The sequence below is a fragment of the Amblyomma mixtum genome, chromosome 1 (genome assembly GCF_055824585.1).
Source record: "Amblyomma mixtum isolate Tamu chromosome 1, ASM5582458v1, whole genome shotgun sequence".
In the NCBI taxonomy this organism is placed as follows: Eukaryota; Metazoa; Arthropoda; class Arachnida; order Ixodida; family Ixodidae; genus Amblyomma; species Amblyomma mixtum.
In genome coordinates, this window is record NC_143012.1 from 25,221,508 (window position 1) to 25,247,733 (window position 26,226).

At 44.9% G+C, this 26,226-nt stretch overlaps 1 protein-coding gene across 1 annotated transcript; it reads right to left on the reverse strand.

Moving 5' to 3' along the window:
- Window positions 1-4,613: 4,613 nt before the first annotated feature.
- Window positions 4,614-23,848, reverse strand: U4-U6-60K (U4-U6 small nuclear riboprotein factor 60K). The gene is made up of 14 exons (XM_089544597.1): window positions 23,730-23,848; window positions 22,435-22,646; window positions 21,615-21,688; window positions 21,463-21,535; window positions 20,525-20,669; window positions 18,931-19,105; window positions 17,700-17,794; window positions 14,853-14,911; window positions 14,125-14,341; window positions 13,909-14,031; window positions 9,751-9,858; window positions 7,924-8,042; window positions 5,477-5,526; window positions 4,614-4,781 (listed from the first exon to the last, which is right to left on the reverse strand). Exons 2-14 carry the CDS (start codon window positions 22,619-22,621, stop codon window positions 4,638-4,640), a joined length of 1,569 nt encoding a protein of 522 aa, XP_089400723.1. The 5' UTR covers window positions 22,622-22,646; window positions 23,730-23,848; the 3' UTR covers window positions 4,614-4,637.
- Window positions 23,849-26,226: the final 2,378 nt, after the last annotated feature.

The window sequence follows — 26,226 nt, forward strand, 5'->3', positions numbered from 1 at the left end:
CAACTCGCCCAGACGAAGACAAGTCCCCTTGTCGAAACGTTGGCTCAAGCAACCTGAGGTTTTCCCCTCCCTTGTTCATTTTTGTGATCGCAAAGGACCATCAACCACACCCTCTCTCTACCATGGACTCCAGCTCCTACAAAGCGCATTAAAAAAATTCTTGCTGGGCAACATTCGTGAAGCGGCGTACTTTAACATCCCAGGCATACCGCAACTTTTTTGGAGTCCCTTTCAGGTCCCCTTTAAGAGTGTCGCGAGGCGATTCACGCATTCTTCCACGAATCGAGACAAATGTAAGGTCTGCGCAGGTAAGTATATATATTTCACAAAACCAAAAAAATAAATGCATCGACTGCGATTACGGCCAGCCCGTCAGCCGTCTTCCGTAGCTGTGGCCATCACTCCGGTGTCTGCTGCCGCGAGGAGCCATTCGAGGGTGTCAGACAGCAGAGAGGCCGGACTCCGGGCAACGAAACCCCGCGGCGTTGTTGCCGGTGCTGGCCACGGTATACCAGGTCTCTCATCGCCGGGTGTTGGAGGCCGAAGTCGACCTGAAGGTCCAGCTGGAGCCCGAGCGTGGACCCACGACGGCAGCGGCGGCGCAGGAGGGGCCCGAAGGTCGTGGGCGAAGATGGCCAACATGGCGGCAGGATGCGCCGACACGGATGGCGGCCCGGTGAGCCGGCTGCCTTCTTCCGGTTGGGGTCGACCGCGGTGCCCTGACCCTTGGTTTGGGATGCAGTCGACGCGCCAGTTGCGCCGTGGATGGGCCCTTACCGGTGCGACGCAGGGAGCACCAGAACAACCGACTTCACCAGGGGCAGATGCTTCTTCTGTCGCGTGGCACACCCGCGCGCTGGGTCTCGCGCGCCGCGGACATTCTTTTCTTTTTTAATCCGGAAATCTGTTTAATGACTCGATCGAATGGAATGGCACCCAGGAATTTCAAGCCCAAATTCTGAAATACGCAGCGACCAAAACCTCGCAGCAGCCAGAACTCTATGGCAAGAACTTGCAGGCAGCATCAGGCACAGCGATCTAGTACAGCTAGTCGCTGCGACCAATACATCATGCATTGGGGTTGTCATCGGCATTAATAACTACATGATCATCATCATGAGCCTGACTACGCACACCGCAGGGCAAAGGCCTCTCGCATGACATCTCCAATTAACGCTGTCCTTCGCACGTTGCGGCCACCGTATTCCCGCAAATTTGTCAATCTCATCCGCCCACCTAACTTTCTGCCGCCTCCCGCTACGCTTGCCTTCTCTTGGAATCCACTCCGTTACCCTTAATTAAGGACTAGAGGTTATCTTGCCTTCGCATTACATGCCCTGCCTAAGCCTTCTTCCTCCTGATTTCAACTAGGATGTCATTAACCCGCGTTTGTGCTCTCACTAACTCCGCCCGCTTCCGATCTGTTAGCGTTACACCTATCATTTTTTCTTTCCATAGCTCGCTGCGTTGTACTTAACTTAAGCTGAACCCTCTTTGTTAGCCTCCACGTTTCTGCCCCATAGGTGAGTACTGGTAAGATGCAGCTGTTGTCTACTTTTCTCTTGAGGGACACTGGTAAACTGCCATTCATGATCTGAGAGAACCTGCCATACACACTCCACCCCATTCTTATTCTTATAGATATTTCCCTCTCATGATCCGGATCAGCTGCCACTACCTGCCCTAAATAGACATATTCTCTTACTACTTCCAGCACTGCACCACCATTTGCGAACTGCTGCTCTCTTGCTAGACTGTTGAATATTACTTTGGTTTTCTGCATGTTAATTTTTAGCCCCAACGTTCTGCTCTGCCTGTCTAATTCATTGATCATGCTTTGCAGTTCATGTCCTGAATGACTTAGCAAGGCAATGTCATCAGCGAATCGCAGATTACTTATGTATTCTCCATTAACTCTTATCCCCAACTGTTCCCATTTCAGGCCCCAGAATACCTCCTGTAAACAGACGGTGAATAGCATAGGCGAGATCATGTCTCCCTGCCTGACACCTTTCCTTATGGGAATTTTATTGCTGACTTTACGGAGAACTATGGTAGCTGTGCAATCGTTATAAATATCTTCCAATATTTTCACATAACACATAACTACACTCATCCCTATCTTGTGCGCATGTAAGCAGTCGAAATCCGTCCTTATCACAACTGACTGTCTGCAGGTCAGATGCCGGCCCTACCACCCAATTCAAAAAGTCCCCGTTGTGCGTCTCACTACAGGTCACAGAGGACACATCTGCCATAGAAAACACCCACACCCGCTCTACGAACTGAAAGAAGTCATGTTGCGCGATCGTTTCGTTAGTGGCTTCTCTTCCCAACGTGTCCGGGAACGTTTCCTATTGGAAGGCCCCAACGTATCTTTTGCGACGGCATCCCGAATTGCTCTACAATACGAACAGGTTAGCAAGGATGCCCGGGAACTTGCAGCGCCTGTACAAGTAATTGCAAGAGCAACGCCAACCTCATCTGAACGCCCGACTTTCCCTGCACGATGTTATTGGACGCCAGGGCCCGAACTTTTTTTTTTACTATTTTCTACAAAAAGTAAAATAGTGTACGAAACCCTTCCTCAGTCAGTAAAGCTTATTTTTTTAAATTAGGGGCTATCGATTGCTCGATCCAACGAGAATGCGTAAGCAAGATGCGATTTCATGACGCACCCAAGGTTCATTTGTCCAGGAACCATTTAAACTCAGCTGACGAGCTCTTTACTCCACCGCATAATATATCCATTTTGCTGCATACAACAGCCACACTCCTTGCGCACGACCCATCACATCCACGAGATGGATGGAAAACTTTATTAAGCAAGAGAAGCATATGCGGCACTAATACCCGCTGCATCTCGCCTTCTCCACTATTCAACCCTCCTCTTCCACCAAGTCCAGCCTTTGCCACTCTGGCTGCCTCCCCTCCTTCTCGAATGTGAGTTGTCTTCAGTTGCTCTCTTCTCCTCTCCGTTCTCAGTGGGGCTTTACATATCAGTTTGCTCCTCCCTCCCTTGTTCTCTTTTCTGTGCTTGCTCTTTCCTCCTCTGCACTTTTGCCACAGCCTCACTCGACGGTCAATTTTTGCCATCATGGGCCCTTTAATGCTACGTGCACCCTACCCACCCCTCCTCGACAGGAGTTGGCAAACAGAGGAACGGAGGAGGCTTGGGTAGCAGAAGGAGGTTGAGGAGGAAGCATTGGGGTGAGTGGGGTGGCGGCAAGATCTAATAATGGCATTGCTTTTGAAAGAATAAAGGGGGTTTAATCAGTGCCAGAATCACGCGACTAGCTGAGTGGTTTAACTGCAGCATCGGAAAAAGAGAACGTGACTACTAACGCAATTCCATCAAAAATGCTTCAAAGCTGCGATCACGGGAAAACTAGGAGCTTATGATATTTTGCACATTAATCAATAGGCTTTGGCTTGCTGCTTTGCTCTGAGAGCACATTTTTAATGCAGCACTTGCCTGTAAATCAGAATCAGGTTTTTCTGAAATCCTCCTCCCCAGAAAAATTTTCTGTGGGCGCCACGAGCTGCTGTACATCAAGTTTGAAAAGAGTGCCCTTTAAATGCAACAGAGCCAGTTTTCGTATTCACATGCAAAAAGTGCTTAAAATATTTTTATACACATAACCAGAAATAGACTGTTGTCTTAATATTTTTAAACGCATAACCAGAAATAGACTGCTGTATTAATACTGTTACGGTGCACAAGACGTTGTTCTGTTGCTGTGCATTTGATAACGAGAACGCTGCAGCAGGTGCTTGGGTAGCTTGGTTTTGGTGTTCCTTCCGACTGTGGCCCATCACGCCTGCTGCTGAGCTATATACATATATACATATAGTATATATGTGTGTGAGAGAAGCCAACAGCCACAGAAACCAAGGTTTGGTTTATTAGGTTTGGTTTATTAGGCTTTACGTCCCGAAGCAACTCAGGCTATGAGGGACGCCGTAGTGAAGGGCTCCGGAAATTTCGACCACCTGGGGTTCTTCAACGTGCACTGACATCGCACAGTACACGAGACTCTAGAATTTCTCCTCCAAAGAAATTCAACCGCCGCGGCCGGGATCGAACCCGAGTCCTTCGGGTCAGCAGCCGAGCGCCATAACCACTGTGCCACCGCGGCGGCCAGAAACCAAGGGACACAGGGGATTTTTAATTTATTTATTTTGTGGTGTTGATCAATCTAGAATATTCCTGAATAAGTTATCGCTTAAAGCTAATTGATTGAAAAGCAGAAGAAAAATCAACCACATGCCGCCGGTGGGATCCGAACCCACGACCTCCGAATTAGCGTCCGGTGCTCTACCGCTGAGCTATATATATATATATATATATATATATAATATTTGGTGGTGGTGCTGGGTGCTTGAGTCATATGCCATTCATCCAGTTTTGGTTTGGAATGCTACTTGAAGCAACATGCCATAAAGTTGGCATTTACATCAGCCCAGCATATTTCGATAGAACAGATATAATGTTCGAAAAATTTTCCAACAAACATCACTGTATGATTGCAGAAAAATGACAATAATTCCCACTGTAATTGCATTGAATTATGGCAGACTGAAAAAAACATGCTTGCAAATGCCCTCATATTAAAAAAAAATATTTAATTGGCATTTTATTCCGGAGTCCAGAGTTTAAAAGTGCGATCAAAGGATGACGTTGCCAAGTATTTGCCGCTTGGTGAAATGTCTGCACCCATAATTTTACCATCATGGCCACTGAGACTGTGTATTGGAGTCCATTCAGGATTCGACCAAATCTGAAATAGACCCGAAAGTATAACTATTAAAACTGAAGTCATACACATCCATGCGCAGTCAGTTACTTTTAGGGTGTAATCGGCTATAACATCTTAATATAAAAAAGTTCTGATGAAGACCTTTCTTTCAAATGTTAGCATAGTTCTTCTTCATCACATCTTCATCACCATCACACCTTTTATTACAAGTAACTACAAATTTTGTGGAATGCTTCATTGGAGATCAAATATCCAGCATCACAACAAAGAATCCATCAGATGCCTCAAAAATGTATCCAGGATTCCCACAATTAGCTTCGGTCATTAACACAAATCCTTGGCTGCCACCTAATTTTATAATTGCAAACAGTGGCTTGAAGGGTAGTTCTCTTGTTAAGCATGACAGTGGAGCAGAATCTTTTGTGCAAACTTGTTGGCCTCGTCACCATTACCTTCAGGACTATATATATTTTGCCACGGAATGACACTTGCTCTTTGGTCCTCCACTCTTGACTGCAGTGCCACAGAAAGCTGTCAATAAGTTTAGAAGCATTTTCACAGCAGGCTACAAATACATAGGTTTAGAGATTTTAGAGGCGTTTTGTGAAAGGTAAATTCATTCGCTGCTAGGTCTTTATGAGCACACATTTCCAAAAATGTGGAAAAATAAACTACAACACACTACAATGCGAAGCAAAGGGCTTCAAAAGGCTCACCTTGACTGTGTTGTCATATGATGCTGTGACAAGGTATTCCCCAGATAATTCTGAAAAGATGGCAAACTTCTAAGAGCCCCATTTTGTTTCTACTCTTGGTTTATACCAGCTTCCGACTTCCTACCAGCTTCTATCCAGCTTTTTATTTTTTTTCCTAATGATTGCAGGTCAGCTTCGCTAAACGCCACATAGAGAGAGATGAATTTATTGAAAAAGAAAGGGGGGGGGGGGGGGTGGCTCAAGGCCTAAGGGAGGTAAGGAAGGTAGGGTGGGGCTAGGTGCGACTCACCATGGAAGCCTCAAAAGTGAACAGTTAATTGCTACAAATGGTATGCTGCATGTGTTGCAAATGGCAGAGCATATGTAACCGTAAAACCGTAATGCAGCTCTAAATTTGCACCAATCAACACTATCCTCTCTGCTAAGGAGTCCTCAAGATGTCCTTCAGAAAAATTAAGTAGCCATTTCAGACAGCAGCGAATACTTAGACAATCAGCCAAAATGTGCTGCCAGGCACCCAAAAAATTGCGGCTGTTATCAACGGTTGGCACCGTGAAGATTTGTCAGAGTTCAAATTCCTGTGCAGCCAATATAGACGCTTCTCTTGCATCTGTATCTGCTTGAGCAGCATCCAAATGCCTGCAACAGTGAAAACTATCGACAGCTACCAAAACACAGCCAGAAACTATATTTCCGTTTTACTGTGTTCCACAAATATGTGCCAAATGTTGATGCATGTGGCACAGTTAACAATGAGTTACAGGCACAGTGAAGAATCGACAGGAGGTACTGGTGGCGACAATTTTTCATGGAATGTGGGCGTGCACGAAAAAACTGTTTTTGTGCTGTCACACAAACCAACAGATTGCCCAAAACACCAGCAAGCATGAAGGAACATGCATGCTCCTTCCACTGGTATGAATACAAAGCAAATGGCTCACTGGGCACCAGTATTCACTCACATAATGAATGCAACTTGAACGACGAACACTCCTATTATTCTGTTTGCCAAATCCAAACTTCTGACTATATATTTGCTCTCATGACAAAGTAAATCTCCCAAATTTATCGGAATTTTTTTTTAAAAAAGAGCACGTTGAACAAGTAAATATGGTAAATTTCTTCTAAATACACAAGGCTTGTGAACTCTTGTGGACAATAGTATATTACCGTTAAATGCACATTACTTCAAAAATTTAGGAAAGAGCAGAAAACATTCTGAAGAAGGCCAGCTAGCTATTTTGTGCCACTAAAATGAAAAGAAACTTCCATTTTAGTGACACAGAGTTTTGGCAGTCCTTGGTATGCATACCTCATCAAGGACCCTGGTCTTGGGAAAAAAAATTTTATTAATGAATTCACAGTTATAAAATTTTCCGGCCACACGTATTTTTGTGCGCTGATTCTAGATATGTCATTTAATTTCGTGTAAAACAATTCCCTGAGCACTTGCACAATTTTCATGCAGGTATTTTGGGAAAATTTTTGCAGAAAATTTCCTGCAGGAAACTCGCTCAAATGCATGTCATTGGGTTCTCTTGACTCCAAGGAATGCAATAAGGGTAAAATTATCATCCTGGCTCTCATAGAACTTGAGTTATAGAGTTTTGCAGTTGTCGCTTCAGAAATGAGAAGAAAAGTGTGTATTCCTGTTTCTGAAGAGGCAGCTTCAGTACCCTATTACTCAAGTTCTATGAGAGCCAGGATGATAATTTTACTCTTATTGCATTCCTTGGTGTCAAGAGAACCCAATGGCATGCATTTCAGTGAGTTTCCTTCAGCAAATTTTCTGCAAAACTTTTCCCAAAATACTTGCATAAAAAGTGCATAAGTGCTCAACGAATTGTTTTAAACGAAATTAAATGACATATCTAGAATCAGCGCACAAAAATACATGAGGCCTGAAAATTTCATTACTATATCTAGATTAATAAAATTTTCTTTTCAAGACCAGGGTCCCCCCCTTAACACACAAACACACTTATTCGGTGTCTGTCATAAATTTACAGCCCAAGAGATTTGCTTCTCAGCTATGCAGTGAGGCTCTCAGCAGCCTTGGGAGTCCCAACTCTTGGAGGGGTGAGGGCGAGTTTCTTTCACCTTTGAGACATTCAGAGTTCTTATGATGCACAATAAACCACACAAGGCCCAGAAGCAAACCTCCTGGGGCTGTATATTTTTGACAAAACTGTGCATTTGTGAAACACTGCAAAGCAGTGAAAAGGAATTTACACAGTAATGAGAATATTTTCTCAGATGTTCCTGACAGAAAGCACTACAGAAAGTACAATTAGTGAGCACTGCATTTCATTAATTACACCAAAATATTTACATACAGGCCAATTTAATTTGCACTTTTCGAGACTTCAAGAAAAAGTTTCATGCAACAGATGCCCTTGTAATGAATAAGTTTAATTATAAAAAGCTTTCAAAAACGGGGCACTTACTTTCAAAAATCACTCTTGACACCAGGTTTTGATGGGCAGGGATGGTGTATTCACACTTTCGTTGCCTCAGGTCCCACAGCTTGATGGTGTTGTCTTCACTGCCAGTGGCTAGAACGTAGCTGCAAGCACAAGTATTACAGCTAATGTACCGAAATGTTTGGCTTGGCACCCATGATCAGGGCTACTTAACCCTTTGAAGGTTTTTGCCGTATATGTACGGCGGCGGTTTTCTGTCCCGCAAGGTCTTTGCCGTACGGGTACGGTTTCGATCTTCCATTTGAAATTTTGAGCCAAAAGAACAATGCAAGCTCACTGGGGGGTGCTGCCACCTCTTAGGACTTACAAGAAGTGTTTGAATTTTGTGCTGCCTTCTTACGGAGATAAGCAGAACTTATGTCTAGCTTTAGCGCGGCGGCACAGACTGCGGCAACACCCCTTTTGTAGTTTTGGTTTCGCCGTGTGATTGCAACGAAGTCGCGCGAAATTTGAGTTTTCTTTTTGTCAGCACTATCTTGCAGGGGCTGCCGAAGTTGATTTCTACCTTTATTGGCACTGCTCTTAGCTTGCTTATCACCATTGCTCGCGAGGTATTCTCGCCCTCTGTGGCAATGCGCCTACGCGGTTTCGATTCCGCCGCGGGATCACAACGGAGTCGCGCGAAACGTTTTTTCTCTTTGTGGGTACTGTTTTGTTTTGCAGAGGCGGGGAAAGTTGATTTCTATCTTTATTGGTGCTGCTCTTAGCTTGCTTATCACCGTTGCTATTCTATTCTACTGAACATTTTCCAGTTGTGAGTGATGCTGTCACCAAAGTACTGTTCCTAATTTTTTTTTACTATTTATTCTCGATTATATACATTTTGTAGATTCAAGATTCGCAATAAAGTAATTTGACCACCTGGGAAAGTTTTCTTCAAAATAATTCGACCCTCAAAGGGTTAACAAAGTTTTGGAAAGTTAGCAGAGTTCAATTGTTTTGTATGAAAAGTACAAATTTCAAGGACAGTAAATTTAGTTATGATTTTAGACTAATTACGAACTCTTTAGAGAAGCCTGCCATTTTTTTTTTTTTTACCACAACTCACATCACATCAATCTCTGATTGTGCAGGCAGTTATACAACCAGATGAAAGGAAACCTGACGTCCAGATGTCTGCTGGCTCATACCAGACGTGCAGACAAAGACAGGAGTGAATAAAAAAGGATGGGACACAATGCTAACAAAGTACTGATTTGTTAATATGATGTGTTCCTGAACAAATACAGAACAATCAAACAAACGGACGGTTGTTAGTCAGCTAACAGTTGTATGTTAGTTACCATGGCTAATCATTTTTTCTGCACTCCTCTGTCTGCATGTGTGCTCTTAATGCCAGATACCATGTAAGCTAGACCTAAACGTTTTAGAGACGTTTAGGTCTAGCACAGAGCAAGTGAAGCACAGAGCCATAGCAAAGGCTGCAAGACTGAAAATAAGTAAATAAATGAATAGACACGTTTATGAAACTATTCATGCAAAGAACCTACAAAGCTGCAGAAATATGGGATAATGGCTCTGTGATGCAATTAACTGCAATATTTACAAGTAACCCAGTACTATAAAGTCTCAATAATTTAAAATTCCTTTATTTGAAATCCCAGTTAATGGCAGATTTCTGGCAGGCTCGAATTTGACCACATACTCTGAGCAGCTAATGCACATTTTTTTTTTTTTTAATGGGATTTAATGTCCCAAAGTGACTTAGGCTATGAGGGACGCCGTAGTAGAGGACTGCGGATAATTTCGACCACCTGAGGTTCTTTAACATGCACCACAATCCTCACTAACCCGTTTGGTGAGAAGCACAGGCTCAGCACGGATTTCAGATGACCGTCAAGGAACATGATGCAACGCCCTGTGCGGAGGTCCCAGACACGGCCAAACGCATCCATGCCACTGCAAAAACACAAACAAAACGATAAAAATGAAACGCACACACAGACATTCTCCAAGGTTTAGAAGCTAAGCCCTTTCTAAGCTAAACTATTCTGGATTGCAACCAAAAATGTGAAAAAACTACAGGAAATAAATACAAATGAATACTTTCAGTTTTGCTTCAAAATGGGTGCAGCGTAAAAATAGGTGTGCCATGTATATACCACGCACAAAGTAGTGTTACTGTTGGAAAAAAGAAAAACTGACAAAAATGGTATGGTAGATGGTATACGGGGGTTTCACGTTCAAAAGCGACACAAGCTAGGAGGGCCACAGTAGTGGACGGCTCCATATTAATTTCCACCACCTGGGGTTCTTTAATGCACACCAACATCGCAGACTACACAAGCGCCTTGCATTTGAACTTATTACTAAGCCTACGCGGCAGGGCTAATAAAAATGCCTCCTAGAACTCCAACACCTGCATATTTTTTGATCAGGAGACAGAGAAAGTACCATAAAAACCTGAGTATAGTATGAAGTTTTTTGCAGAATTTAGCATGTTACATTTCCCTTCATAATGTATGCGGATCCAAACACTTTTAAGCCAAACTTCAGCGCTACTATTCAGCGCTATCACCATCAGGCTGCCAGCGAGAGGAGGCGCTATCTAGCAGTAGCATCCACTGACTGACTGGATGGTTTCGATTTCGACGCGATTTAACGATGCTGGCCTCACTATGCCCATGATGTCGGAAGCAGGATGACCGCATCTCACATGATGTTGAGAATGTGAAAACACTACTCAGCTGCTTTTGAAAGGAAAGTAATCACACTTGCCAAAAGCGCTGGCACCCCGTCAAGCGGCACTACATGCATTGGATTAGGTGGAGGGAGCCTGAAGTTCGGATGGCTGAAACATGCCTCTCCAACCACGCTCTGCAGTTGGATCGTGGACGTTTGGCCCAACACTCCAGAGGAGTTTGTCAGTGACGCTTTCAAGGAATGTTCGACATTGAATGTGCTCAACAGTACCGAAGAAGAGTTCCTATGGAATGATATATCTGACAAGGGACTCTCGAGGGACGGTACACACCCGACGACGGCGGTCACTAAAGCCCAGACTACGAGGATACTTCCTGGGTGCCCACGTCATACGCCTTTGCTTATTCCAGAAGCGGCCAGCGCACGCGTGCAGCGCGAGATGGAAGCAGGTGTGAGCATGTCACCCCGCGCATGCAGACGCGCTGGAACTGGCACACGTTTTCAATGGGAGGAGTGCGTGGCTTCCGCGAGTGTTGGATTGAGTGCCTGGGAGAATGTGAGCTGCTCTTTTCTTCCAGCATGAAATTATCTGATCAAGTGTGCTGGTGCGAGAGGGAACAGGCCACCACCAGGCATACGGAGATGTGTGCCCCTTTTAGATGCCTGGCACGGGCTGGCTTATCAATATACTGAACTGTTTCATGATCCCCTTCGAGTTTGATATATCCCCATTCGATTGGTAAACAGTATGTAATGCATACATTCAGCCCATATTTGCATCAACATGGAATCCTTGTCCATGAAGAAGCAGCGTACAAATCGAAGGACAAAAAACTATGGTGTGATAGTATGATGAAAAGGGCATGATGTGATAACGTTAACTGGTTAATGCCCATATATACGAAACTGGTCATTCTCCACATTACATTCATAGATTGCTGGGAGTCCTCATACCACTTTTGCGCATTTATGAAGTGGTTAAGCCATGCGTCGCTGCCCTGCAATGGCAGGTGCTGCCAATACTGGAGCTTGCGAGCAACCTCTTGCGACCAATCATTAAGGGGAGACACGGGTCTTCACGTGAACATATCTATTATTATGGTTCATGAGGGTTTAACGTCCCAAAGCAACTCAGGCTATGAGGGAGGCCGTAGTGGAGGGCTCCGGAAATTTCGACCACCTGTGGTTCTTTAACGTGCACTGACATCACGCAGTACATAGGCCTCTAGAATTTCGCCTCCATCGAAATTCGACCGCCACTCCCGGGATCGAACCTGCATCATTCTAGTCAGCAGCCGAGAACCATAACCACTGAGCCACTGCGACGGCTATTCTTTTATTATTAAAAATATCGTAATGGTATTAGGAGTGTGTGTTTCTTCTGCTTGTTCTCAAAAATATTAGTTTCAGTACGTCTCAATGAGTTCCCATATTATAGGAAAAGTAACTGGTTTCTGTGGCTGTTGGCTTCTGTCATATTTATAACGAGCCCCTCATTCCCCTTCCCTTGTTTGCTTGAAACCTAATTAGTCTATTAAGACACTTCCTCTCCCCATTTTTTGGTTTCGATTGAAATGGGACTGTAGCAAAAGGCCTGTGTTGTGTATAGAGATACGGAAAGATATTGGCACGAAAAGCGAGAAGAAATTTTCCTTGCCACTGGAGGTGAAGAAGCGTATAGGCAGGAATTCATTTTTACTGGAAGACAGAAAGAAGTGGAATGCGTCGAAGTTGACAGTAGTTGCCCGAGGGGGCCAATAAGATGCGCGGCTGTTGGTTGAGAAGGTGAAGGGGCATCGTGGTGGAGTGGTTGATTTCGAGACTGATTTGCCCTACTTCAGGACTTCTGCAGGCCTCAATACTAAGGTAGCAGCAGACACTGCAATAACAGCTGGTGATCGTCACGAGGCAGTACAGGATGCAGCAGAGGCGGATACAAGGCATCAAGAAGTTACGCCGATTGCTGGTGCAGATTGTGGAGTGCCTGGCGGGCAACACACAGAGCACTGTCAACAGCAAGGAACCACTCTGCAGACGGAAAATGCGGCTGAAGAAGTGCCGCGAAGACCGCAGCAACAACGTACAGTGCCGACACGGTATCGGGACTATGTAACCGGAATACGCTAGTTAGTGTTCTGCTTTCCTTTCGCCTGCCTGAAGCAATTTTGGAGTTTTAGCATGCGTTTTTCTATTTGTTGTTCTAGGGGGGGGGGGGGGGGGGGGGAGATGTTGTGTATAGAGGGCGTTAGTCTTATCATGCATGCGCTGTTCTTATCATGCATCGCGAGCACCACCCACTTTTATGTGTATATAAACATCATCACCGGAATAAATGGGGGTCATTTGGTGGCACGCCGCCAGCCACGAACCTTGGCGGCCTTCTTTGTTTTTGGCGCCACCACAGCCTGCTATCTGGAACTTTGCTAATTATATTTTCGTCGAAGTACACCATCATTTAAAAATGTTAAATTTTGTCCAAGCACCACAACTGTGAAGTATAGTTAGGTAACATTATGGTTCACAAAATTTGAAATATTTGGCTCAGCTAAACACAAAGAGCATAATTCCACAAGTTATGTTCTTTCTGAATTCAACGATTTAAGATTAATTAAACCTGCACCATAAAAACAAAATAAAAACTTCCATAAGGCTAGTCATGTTGGCAAAAAATACGAAGCTGAAAAAATGGGCTTCGAAGTGCGCGCACCAGCCAATCGGAGGTCGTTTTAGAGGCCTAAAGAAAGAGCAGAATGAGGAAGTTCCAAAAATATTTCAAGGTTGTTGAAAGGAAAGAGCCCAGCTTTCAAACAAAACCCAGATGACGGCCATTGGGACGTGATGATCGTGGGAAGCGACGGGAGTGAAGTCCTGCCCACATAGGTAGCTTCACTGGGGATTTTTATTTTGTGTATTTTTTCGCCCACAGACAACCCGCCAACGCCGACTACGCCGGCTTTCCTGCGACACAGGACTCTTTAATGCTATCGCATTAAAAAACAGAGGCACCTGCACGTTGTATACTGCTACATCAACTATAATATTGTCATGTGTGTTATTTGTTATTTTCCACTTAACGTCATCTTCAACGAGCGGGGAGCTGATCGCCGGCAAAGAGGAAGAGGCTCAGTGGGAAATCGCTTGTGAGCCCGGCCGCGACCGCTTGGACTGTCTCTGGCGCCTGCTCTCCTGTGGTCCTGGTCCTCCTGTGTCCCTACGACCCGCGTCTTTTGAGCGACCCGTGACAATATTTGCTACTTTTATCTCAAGCCAATGATCTTAGTCACTGCACAGATGGCCACGACTTACCCCGTAGCAGCCAATGAGCCATCGCACTGGAAGCTGATGTCATAGACTGCTTTGCTGTGTCCTTCCTGGTGCAGTACTTCCGTTTCACTTTCCAAGTCCAACAGACGCCAAGAATGATCAAACCTAGAAGGACAGATGCACAAAACGTAAGCATGCGTGGCGGGAGAAGAAGGGAGGAAAAGGATAAAAAAATAAAGGAGATGAGGGATTACGTACACACAGCATGCCAAAAAGCGTCCAGAAGGGTGGAATGCCACTCTAGACACTCTGTGAGGGCACATTCCTTTCAAGGTGCTTATCGGCTCCTCACTCTTCAGGTTCCACAGGTTGACAACACCGTCAGCGGAGCACGAAGCCATATTGAGAGCGCTCTCTGACTGCAGGTAAGTTGACCGTGGGTGGAAAGTGATGGCCCCCACATTGCAGTTGTGCCCTGTACACACCAAAAAGGATATCAGCCTTGTACAGCTCGCACACTGCAATATGAAGCTTGCACAGTAAGCGTGAGTGCCACATCTGCATTGTACAGCAGGATTCGCTAGCATTTTCGCTTGCATATGAAACAGGCAATGGGCATGCAACGGCTGCGTGGAGGTCATGGCGTGACCTTGGGCTGGTGACATCACCGAGTTTTTGGTTAGAAGAGATATGACCAGATGCGACAAAGACCTGGGTTACATGACTACAGATGGCACATACTCACTGGCCATCCCATGAACACTGGAACTTCCAGTCACAAACACACCGTGATGTCAGCAATGTAAGCCATGAAAAACCTCCATAATATGCACATCGCTATAAAATAACACTTCAAATGAGCAGACTGCAAATAAAATATTTAATACTGTGTTCAATCTGAATATAATCTGAGCTGACCGAAAAAAAGGCAGAAAAAGTAATAAAGTAACACAAAAACAGAATAAAAAAAAATGACATTTCAGTACCTCTTAGGGTCCGAATGGGGCTGCATTCTGGAATCGTCCACAGCTTGCACAGCCCGCTCCTTAATAAATAAAGATGACATTTCACCAGCCTGCTGCATCACTGCAGAAAAATTTAGTGGGAGGCTGCCAAAGCAGCCTAAAGCAAGTGTTGATATTGCAGCAAAAGTTCCTTTTTCACGTCCTGTATCTGTGCCTTTTTATTTGCATGGCCTTACTTTTGCTTCGCTGAACAGGGTAAACTGTTCGATGCACGTTGCATGATGCCACTACACTCCGTTTCATACACAGCAGTCAACGCTGCCAAAGCTAGCCTGCCTTTTGTGCAGGCTCACCCATAAAGTAGTTGACCACACAACCAAAGTGAACAAAGGCATATATTTCATTTTGCAAATGTCAAGTACCCGTGACTGGCAACCTCCTGCACTTCGTTTGCTCTCTTGCCACGTTTCGTCCTGTGACTATCAAGACTTCCGAGAAGTAAGAATGACATGTGGTGGTATCATATGCGGTTGGTAGGGCGAATCGCTCAGACTCCATCCATGCCTAAAAAGTAGTACACGCTCACTGAAAATAATGGCCAGAGAGCCCGAACACTGAGCGCCATACAGCTTTGACCATGATTCCCAATGCTAGGTGTTCGTTTTATACTGCTCTCTGTTTTCGTCCGAACACTCACTGACGCTCTGAGTGGAACAAATGATATGTGGTCGAGTAATATATGGTTTTGCGGGAGTACTCCATCCACAGCCTCCGCAGCACTAACTGCTATGTATGAAACGGAGTATGGAATGTTCAAGAAGAACTGGAAGCTAGCCCATTTTATTGACTGTTACTTGAGAATGTGCACGACAATCCTTGCAAGTTTATGCTTAATACTTAAACGAAAGGTTTTGTATAATGCTTAACAGAGCACAGCCAAGAGCACAGAGCAGAGCAGAGCACAGCCACATGGTTAAACAAACGAGGAGGCCCCATAAACTTATCTCCGCAGTCAAAAAACGCAGTTGCGACAAGCATGGAGACCAAGAACAGACTGCCAGCCCCAGTGACACTGCCTTGAAAAGAACTTTGGCACATACAAAAATGCAGTAAAAAAAAAAAGTGGCAGTGAAAGTAGATAACTGCCAGCCAAGCACGCGCCTAAAGCTACAAGGTATACACGATCACTTGATGCATGCGAGAGTGCCGGCTGAGAAATGCCGGCTGAGAAAAAGTGTCCAAAATGAAAGAACAGAGAACAGGGTTGAAACCAAAGCTACTATTCGTGGTCAGTGACCACTTAACGGCAGCCATTTGAGGAATTTGAGCACCAGTCAGGAGGTATGCAGTACATGCCCAAATGGCTCTCCACCTTCTGTGCTGCTACCACCCGATGGGCACTTAACCTCTCTTGGATGTCCTGCAGACATCCTGAACATCCACAGGACGTCGAAGGGAGTTTCAATGCCCACTGGGCACATGCAGGCAGTGCACAGACAGCAGTCGGTGTGACGACACATGCACAAGCTTTATTGCTATATGGGATTAATTGCATCGTGTCCCTAAAGCACTTTACTGGCAGCAACTAAGGGTCTCAGTGGGGAGCACATGAAGGAAAGTGGCATGATGGAACCTGCTTTCAAGAAATCAATGTGCATAACCCAACTTTTCAAGAGATAAATGCCACTACTGTCAGATTCTGTGTTTTTGGCTACAACAAGGCAAGTCTGCTTACTAAGAACTGGATACAGCGACCGCAATCCATGCGACCATCAGATTCGCTATAAGTGGGCTCGACCATACTTCAAGGCACCACTATGCAAGAGCTCTTGCTGCCTGTACACAAATGACCAAACCTAAACAGAGTAGGTTAAGGGGGGAAGAGGGTCTTACAAAAAATTTTTTACTAATGAAATCTCCAGGGAATGTGTATTTTGGTGTGCTGATTCCAAATATGTCCTTTAATTTTACGTAAAACAAGCCCTTGCACATGTATGTGTATATTACGTAACTTTATGCCAAGAGCTTTCAAGAAATTTTGCTGCTGGGAACTGTGTGATATGCATGTCATTGGTTTCTCTTGACATCAAGGTGCGCAGTAAGGGTAAAATTATCACCTTGCCTATGATAGAAGCTGAGCTACAGTTTTTTGAAGTTGTCACTTCAGAAAAGGAATGTAAAATTTTCTTCCTGTTTCTGAAGTGGCAACTTCAAAAACGCACCGAGGTAGCTCAGTGGCTAAGGTGCTCGTCTACCGAGCCAGAGTACCCGGGTTCAAACACGACCGAGGCAGCTGCTTTTGGAGGCGGAACGCACAAGGTGCCCACGTGCTGTGCAATGTCAGTGCAGGTTAAAGATCCCCTGGTGGTCGAACCTCTTTCCCTTTTTCTTCTTTCACTCCCACCTTCCTCCCTTCCAGTGTGGTGCGGTTCAGGTGTCCACCGAGATATGCAAGACAGATACTGTGCTTAAAAACCAATTTACCAATTTAACTTCAAAATCCTATAGATCAACTTCTATGATAGCCAGGATGACAATTTCACCCTTATTGCGCACCTAGATTTAAAGAGAAACCAGTGGCATGCAAATTACAGAGTTTGCAGCAGTGAAATTTCTTAAAAGCTCTCAGCAAAAAGTTGAATATATTACATAAGTGCACAAAAACTTGCTTTACATAAATTTAAATAACATATTTGGAATCAGCATGTAAAAATAAATGTTCCCTGAAGGTTTGATAGTAGTGAGTTTTTTTTTAAAGACCCTTTTCGGCTATTAAAGATAGGACAACCAGGTAATGGCCAGCATACCTGGCAACACTTGCATGCAATAGTGATATGCATTTGCTCATGAGAAAGCACCGACACCCACCAGGAAGCCGTAGCCAAGATCTGTGAGTTGGGGCTGAATTCACAAAAGGAGATTGGCCGTGTGTCCCCAATTTGGCTGCAGTTGATATTCAGGGACTACAGGAAGAAACAGCAACAGATAACAACCTCAATATAAATGCAACGTCTGACAAAGAATGTATCGCAAGCAACAGGCATCACAAAGATTTTAAAAGAAAAAACTGTAAACATGCACTTCGTTATTTTAGTCAAATATCGCAGAGCAACTTAAAAGTGCACTACAGAGGAATCTGAACTCGTCTTTTTACAGCGGGAACTCGATCTACACGTTCCGAACATTCTTAGAAACTTGGATTTATTGTCCTGTGTGGCCAATTTCCTTAATTTATATCAAATTAAACGTGCCGGCTCCCGCCTTTTTTTGAACTCATCGCTGATGGTAGGAGAAGTCAACCAAACTTTCAGCCAGTCCCGTGGCGGCTTACTGCTCTGTCATCGGTGGAGTGATACGTAGTTCGGCGAAAGCAAAGAGTCCACGCGTATTTTTATTTCCGTGCGCCTGATTTGCAGCTATGTAGTCTCTGACTGGGTTTATTTATTCACGGAAACCTATAAAACAAAATAAAAGCGAAAGGCACTCCATGCGCTAGTTGAATCTTCCTGCCTTCAGCAGTGAGTTCAAAAAAAGGAGGAGCCGGGACGTTTAATCTGATTTAAATTAGGGAAATTGGCCACACAGGACAATAATTAAAAGTTTCCAAGAATGCTCGGAATGTGTAGATGATTTCCCGTGGTAAAAAAACTAGTTCAGATTTCTCTTTAGTGCAGCTTCAAGTGCTTAGTGAGAAACACAGTTCCACCACCTAGAGCATGTTTAATTTTTGCAACATCTGCTTTTCCTTCCTTTTTTGTTAGCTCATGCAGACCACACATCCACATGAAAACATTCCCTCAGAAAACATTGCTGAGAGTAAAATTTTAAAACATAGCACAAAATTAATAGCTCCTAAAGAAAGATCCCGCTCTGTAAACTTTCTTTTTTTTTTTTATGAACAGTACGTGATGAAACTTACACTGTTTACACATGTCACTATACACACTTCAAATATGTAGATGGTTTTCTTCTAACCAATATAATGTTAAAGATAAAAAAAATTTTATATACCTTGTTCGGTGAAGGCCTGTCTGGTAACCTCCAATTGCTATAATCCAAAGAAACAGTGTGCAATAAAACAAAAATGCACCCTGCTTACCCTAAGGGTCTTGTACAATTCTTGTCGCTTGGCATGCAACTGTGAGTCTGATGCAGCAGGACCCTGGGTTTTCAGTTTTTCCTTTGCTGTGGCTATGCGGTGTCGAGCACGGGGCAAGGAAAACTGCGCTATCCAAATACGGCACTCCCGCAGCTTTTCAGTACTCTCATGGTACCTGCATGTAAGAATATTTGAATTTATTAAAACTGAAATGCTTGGAGGCATCACACAAGCAGTATATTCAAATCAAACGGTAAAATTATCCTGCACCGAAAAATTTCTCGAAACATGACATTTTCACACATTTTTCAACAAAAAAAAGACCGTGTCATGAAGTGTTTTCCGACCACACAGGATAACTTGGACACATACCAAGTCACTACTTCGGTGTTTTTATTATTCACACAGATCTCAAATCAGCCTTTGTGGTGGGGCTAGTCCCATGCTCTTATGTAGGTAAATATGGTAATAAAAAACTTACTGCTCAAAATAAAAAAATAAATGCTTACAAAAGTGAGCAAAATCGGAAAAAAGGCCCAAAGGGTCTGTTCACAAGCAACACCCACCGATTCTGATGCTTCACCTGTGAGCATCAGTAAGAAGCATGAAGGGGGGGATTCCGTGGCGTACCATATGTACATGATTGTAAGTCAATTTATATTTTTTTAATTCAAAAATCCACTGTGGGGGCGGTCGACTTTCAATTGAAACCAAGGCATGGCAATATAAATAAAGGCGAGACAAACAAGACATCAGAGATGCTATAGCATGGTTGCAGTTAGCTCTACGGCTCTGCCCTGTAGCATTCAGCTATTCTGCATGCTTGTTAAGTTTTCTTTTTTTACTTTTAACTGCGTACTCGCCGCTTATGGCAGTGTTGCTAGCCGATAGCTACTGTTCCAATCACGGTAGCCGCTGTTCCAATCACGGCAGCACCGCCACTTGGAATAGCTGCGCTTCTGGGAGTGTCGGTAGTTGATAGAAGAGTCGACACCACTGATGCAGTTTCTCTTTGGCTCTGTTTGATGCATATGACTTGACTGCCGGCCATGTTTTACCCGTTTCTTAATGTAGTGTTTCATCAATTGTCATTTGTACTCCCCTATGCAAACATACACACTACACACACACTCCCCTATGCAAACAGCGTGGGGCCCGAGCCAACATATCACCCACTTTGTGGGACTTCCCAGCAGATCCGCCCCTTAAGGAATTGCAGCTCACTAATCTCGAGCAGTGGGAGGCCGTGTTGCTTATCTCAGACGCAGATGTGTAAAGCCAGGCCACAGAGCATGCCATCGAGGTCGTCAGGGCCCCAAGAGCTCCTGACCACCTCATGCCACGAAGACCTTTACCTCCTTTTCCAAAATAAAGTTTATTCATCCATCCGTTGAGGCATGAAGAAAACTTTTATGCATGCGCATAGCTGCGATCTTCACATGCTTGCCACCACTCGCATTGGCTGCAACGTTTAATTTACTACATTGGGACTAAGTACAGCGTTTATGAGCATGCCTAACTGTAATTCCTCACGAGGTTACTCACATTTACAGCAGAAAAACAAATTCACCCTCCCCACAAAAGCCATCCATACCAAGTAGTCTCCGATGTGTCCTTTCGGAGCTCCCTCTCTCTCTCACGCTCTTCCTCTTGCTTGCGTCTTATCGCATCCTGCCCCAGCTGAGCCAGGAGATGACGCAAGCGCTCCCGCCGGTCTGCAGGCCCCTCACCAAACAGGCCTGTAGAACAAGCAGTTAGTCTCTTACCGAAGATGCCGAACACCCACAGATGAATGAAAAACAGCCGCAGAGCTTAGCAAGTTTTACCTCAATTTATTAAATTTACTTCTCACCTATCTATTTGACGGAACTGTGGAAAATGACGACACTGGCCAATTTGCTGCCTGCCGAAGTTGACTTCCGAGTGCTGAAGCTAGCCGGGGTATGCAACAAGGCAACTACATGCAACAAGGCTACCCCCATTCTACCGGAATGTTGCATTTAAATTGCCAGAGCGTAGCTCATGCAGCCTATTAGTTTTCACTATAATAGTTTTCAAAGCATTTAATCCTTCGTCCAATCTCAACACCCCACCCCCAACATTAAGAAGTTCTTGGAACACAGAACAAAGGAAAAACACTGAATTTCCTTGCTCCTGGAGGCACAGCCAGAGATTGAAGGTTCCAGTGCCCAGGTTGTGTAGGGAGGTGCAGAGAAAACACTAGAGTTTCAGGCTGCATGTTTAGACTGCTGAGCAATTAAGAATTTTCATGTTTTCAGTGTTCCGGAAACTTTTCTTAGCCCCTGTACAGGCAGTATGAAATGGAGGCCTAAGTTTGCCCTTATGAACCAAATACACTTCTCCACTGACAGGAATAATTCATCTGGTGGGAAAGTAGTAAGGAAAGGCATTCCCTTTAAAACTGCTTGTACCTGTAAATGCAAGTGCCAAGCATAGGAATGGTGCGATCACATCACGCTTGCAAATGTGTAAAGCCAGATATGGTGGCAAATGAAAAAGAACAATTCATACAAATTGGTTCGCCCATTTCTCGCAATGTTGACTTGACTTCAGTGTCATCTGTCGATACATTGATTTGACGAGCCTGCAAGAAAGAAAATGAAAGACATTGTATGTACTGTTAGCTACATAAAAGACCACAAAGAAAACAAGGTTTTATTTGCCTTTTTTCTTCTCTCGAATTCTTCAAGCAGCTGCTGCTTGTCCCGGCCACCTTCATCTTCCATGTCCATGTACTCTGGGAAGGCATAGCAGTTAGTCTCATGTAGCCAACATCAAAACAAAGCACAACTACAAAGTGCGAGCACCCTTTGTTATGAAACTAAAATAGTACGAGGGAACACAACATGTGGTGAGACACAACTTAGCTCACATAATACAGGAATACTGAATATATTTGGTATTCTAGATCATGTTTCAGAAGCTCTCTAAACACTACAAAATTTTGTACTGATTCTGCTACTAAACGCACTAGCAGCATAAATTCATGGTCAGGTTAAAGTCAGACTCCTGTCACACTATTTCATCCATTCACGATACTCTCAAGGCCACTGAACAGACCTTGTAAAGGAGAGCAGTAACCAATGTCAAAATAAACACTCACAAAGCATTCAAGTATGTGGTACAGATATGATTCTAGTTATGTAATACTATAGGCACATGTATTTGCGATTCTTAATAGAGATGTGAGCACGCTCATCTAGAGCAGTGGAGCAGTATGCTGCTGAATAAATAAAGTGAAATATTAGCGTAGCTACTCCAACAACAATACACTGCTAGTGCATTTGCCATTTGCATAACTATGCTGCTGTGCTCAAGGTGAAACCTAGTACTTGTGTTAAAAATTCGCTTTCTCTACTCAAGCACTCTAGACAAGCATACTTGCCCTGTACTTGTTCAGTAGACAAAAAAAGACAGCGCTCTGACACTGACATGATGTTGCTTGAATGTCATGTATCACGAAATGACAACACGAAAGCTTACCATCGGATATGTGAATGTTTCCAGAGGCCATGGCAGCTTTGAGGTCCGTGCTTTGTGAATCTTCATCGCTATTATCTTCAGTTGCTGCATCTCTTTCTGCCAACCTCTGACGCTCTTTCTCTTCAAGGCTTCCATAGTGTACCACCTTCTGACGTTTGACATATGCAATGTCTTCGTCATCGGACATGGCTTCTTCACCTGACTTGACCAAGCTGAAACAAATGATCCGGCATGGTGTGAAAAGGAGCCCTACACTACCACCCCACCCTCAAAGTATCGCACGAAAGCAACAGCAAGAGAACAAACGTTTACAGAAATTTGCCAGAGAAACGTGCAAATTTCACACAGCAAAACAAAAGGCACAGTCTATTTTGCCGGCAACTGCGACGATTTCCAGGCTAAAATTCTCCTGGCAACTGCCTCCAATTGGATACAGAAAACTATGCGACATATTTGTGCCATCAGCTAACAATTTTGCCACGAAAACTGATCATTTTGGTACCCTCATAGCTGGCCTTTCACGAAATAAAGCGCTCTGGTTGTTTCCAGGTGGTCTGCATGTGTTGGAAATTTTCATGACCAGAAACTTTACTGCAGCTTGGGATGCAAGCGACTGCAAACAGGGACGCATGTAGGCCATCCCTACGGGTTAGTCTTCGTGAAGCCAACTAATACCGAGCTTTCCAGTTTATAAGACTCTAAAACAGCACAAGATCACAGCCCGAATGGACTACGATCTTATCAGCCTTGGACTCTGAAGTACTCAGCAGCCGAGAAGGATGACAAAAATACCAAAGGAACTACTCTCAAGCTTTACTAAGCAGCCGAGCATCAGCAAATGTTCAGTCACCGGTACGTCTGCTGGCTGCGGCCAAAACGAGCAATGCCGGGAAAATCGGAGCCGTGAATAAAACAAACTCCTCTCGCTTCGCAATAAATAGCCAATCAGAGGTGGATGCCGGCAGAATTTCGGCCCAGTGACTCTACCGGCTGCAGGTGGAATACATTGCCAAAAGAAAACTAAACAGGCCTGTTTACTGCCGTCTCGATCCTCACATCAGCCCACGACTTTCGAGGTATTATTCCACAATAAAAACAAACCTACACGTTCAGCATGCAAATTAACAGACGAAATGCACGTTGAATGCATCTGCCTGGTTTTAACAAAGTTCAAACCGCAGAACATGTTTGCCGCCGCCGGCTTTACGAGACGTCATGTAACAGCACTACGCCCGCACGCACGGCTAGGCGACTGGAAAATGTGAAGTGGTCTAACGGTGATATACAAATATTACCAGAGCTTGGCAAACTGAAGCGCGACCTACACCAACACTGCGATCGCTGTTCACACCGGTATTATCAAGCCCACTACACAACAGCCACAACCATGCCACACCGCTCGACAAGAGCAAGGTTGCCGTTGTTGTTGTTGTTGTTAGCCAAAACTTGAGCTGAAAGTAGCCAAAAGTAGCCATGCCATTCAATTTTAGCGCTAAATTTCAAAGAGCAATAAACGTTAGCATTTTGAATCAACGCAAGAAACAGAATAAAGAGCACATAATTTTGGCCGTCTTCAAGGAGCTGGTATGTTACGAATAAATAAATGATTTATTAAATGCTCAGCGCGTATATTATAGATCGTGTGATTTTGCGGCCCAGTAGGACTCTAGTTCACTGTAGTAGGACATTGAAGGTGTTTTAGCCTTGAAGACGTAGATCGAGCTTAATTTGAAGGTACAGTAAACTTACTAAATAACTGCCTGGTAGCCATCATCAGCATATATTGTTCATGGAGCGTAGTCATACGCAGTGGGTCATTAGGGGCAAGACTTCAAATGAAACGCGAGTACAGTTGAAATGCGAAGGGTGGAACGAGAGAATAAGTGAGGGGATATTGCCCCTCACTTAGTGCTCACACAACGTACACGATGTGCCTTGTGCGAGTTACAGCACCCGTAAGCGGGATTTTCATTTTTGCTAACAGCGAGGTGAGAAGTAGTTTTCATGTCACGAAAGGTGGAGAGGTCGGCTTGAGGAACATATCTTAGGCATGATATATGTCAAGGGGGGAAAGGCACTGAACAATTGTGCGTCCTGCAGACATCCTGAACATCCGCACGACGTCCATGGGAGTTTCAGTTCCAATTGGATTAAGCTCCATTCTTAAGGTTATAAGGCGGAATTAGTCATTCTCTATTTTACCTTCATAGATCGCGGGGAGTCCTGGTAACACTCCTTGCCCAGTGGTGCAGCGGTAAAGCAAAGCGCCATGCACTGCCTGGTGGGTGTTTAAAACGCAGCCACAGGCAAGGCACCCAGGCTGCTGCCACGGCGGTGTTACGACCCAACTTGAAACCCGTGATGATAACGGTGGCGGATTCAACAGCGGAAATTTCGAAAGGTCGTTTGACCCCAAGATGACCCCACCAAAAAGGTTGACTAGCTGGAAAGTGGTCGATGGAGCTCTTCCCACGCTTGGCTCGGTGCGAACGACCTTCCCTTCTAGAAGCGACCGACGATGGACCGACGACAAGGGAAGAAATTATTCACCTCGTTTGAGAGGAACCGGAACGATTCAGAGGAAGCCAGCGCAGCTGCGGCCGCGGCGCCATCATGCCACACCTGGGTTCGATAGACACGTGCTGCTAGCAGTAGTGTTGCACCGCAGTGCGAAAGAGCTGCAGACTTACGTTTCCTCCTCGCCAGTTCCCACGTGTGGACTCTGCAACAGGTGTCTTCGTTTGCTGTGTTGTGTTGTGCCGACCTGTGCGTCGTGTTGAAATGCCACCTAGTGAAGGGGTGGAGCCTTAGGCTATTTAACCAGCGCCCTAAGTGAGAACGAACGCTCTGGGCCTTGCATAACAGGCTCATCCAGTCGCTCGACGCTTTGCTCTTTTCTTCATTATGTAAATGTCTTAAAAAAAGTGCCTTTAAACCTGCTTGTTTTCGTATCGCCAAACTCCGAATCTTCAGAGACCGTTCATCATCCTGTACGAGCCCCCAGGGAGACGCAACAACTGGTCACGCTACCCAACTTATAACAGCGGACAGTTTGCTCATAATCCTCTGGAGCGGCAGGTTGTGATAACACCACAAAGGTGACTACCTGCTTTTTCGCTCAACTGTTTTCTTGCTCACCGACGACGCTGGATATTCAGCAGAATGGGAGCAATACACAGGACCTATAGGACGTTTCGCCCCAGGGAATGCATAGATCCATCTTACACGTCGGCGAACTATCGTTCACGTGACTTTTCTGCGCACGTGTTTAATAAAATCTGGTAACTGCCGCAGCCAGCAGCTGTCGAATAATTAGGATGAAGATTGGAGGTGAGGAAAGGATATTTGCTAAACTTAGCGCGGAGTTGTATGGTGCTGTTCATTATACGTAACCCGCGCTGCTGTCTGCTCGCCGCTTTGATCGCTATTGTCTATACATACTCAGACATCGGGCATGCATGATAGCCATTTATTGCTCTTCCAACTGGATGAAACGTGCCCATTAAAAAAAGTTCGGTCACTCTGGCCCGCTCTCACTAAGATATCGCCCGGGTCATTCGAGTGGCCGCGTGGTCTCCACATCCTGGGCCCTGTCGACTGGCGCACGATGAAGTTCGGGAGAAACGTTGCCAATCGTAGGACGACCGGAGTCTCCGACCCAGACGACCGCGACGGAGCCGTTCACGGCGTCTAAGTTCGCCGAGACATCCCGGGCCACGGCCACTTGCCGAAGACTGAAATCCAGGAGGTCGTCCCGTCGTGATCCACCGAATATGAAGCCCACAGCCACGC

What these genes read in the sequence shown, in the direction of transcription:
- U4-U6-60K (XM_089544597.1), bottom strand. Translation starts at nt 22,621, where the DNA reads ATGTCCGATGACGAAGACATTGCATATGTCAAACGTCAGAAGGTGGTA. An exon ending in AAACATTCACATATCCGATG is followed by an intron (nt 21,689 to 22,434) that starts GTAAGCTTTCGT and finishes ATGCCTTCCCAG; the next exon opens with AGTACATGGACATGGAAGAT. An exon ending in CGCTTTTTGGCATGCTGTGT is followed by an intron (nt 14,032 to 14,124) that starts GTACGTAATCCC and finishes CTGTCCTTCTAG; the next exon opens with GTTTGATCATTCTTGGCGTC.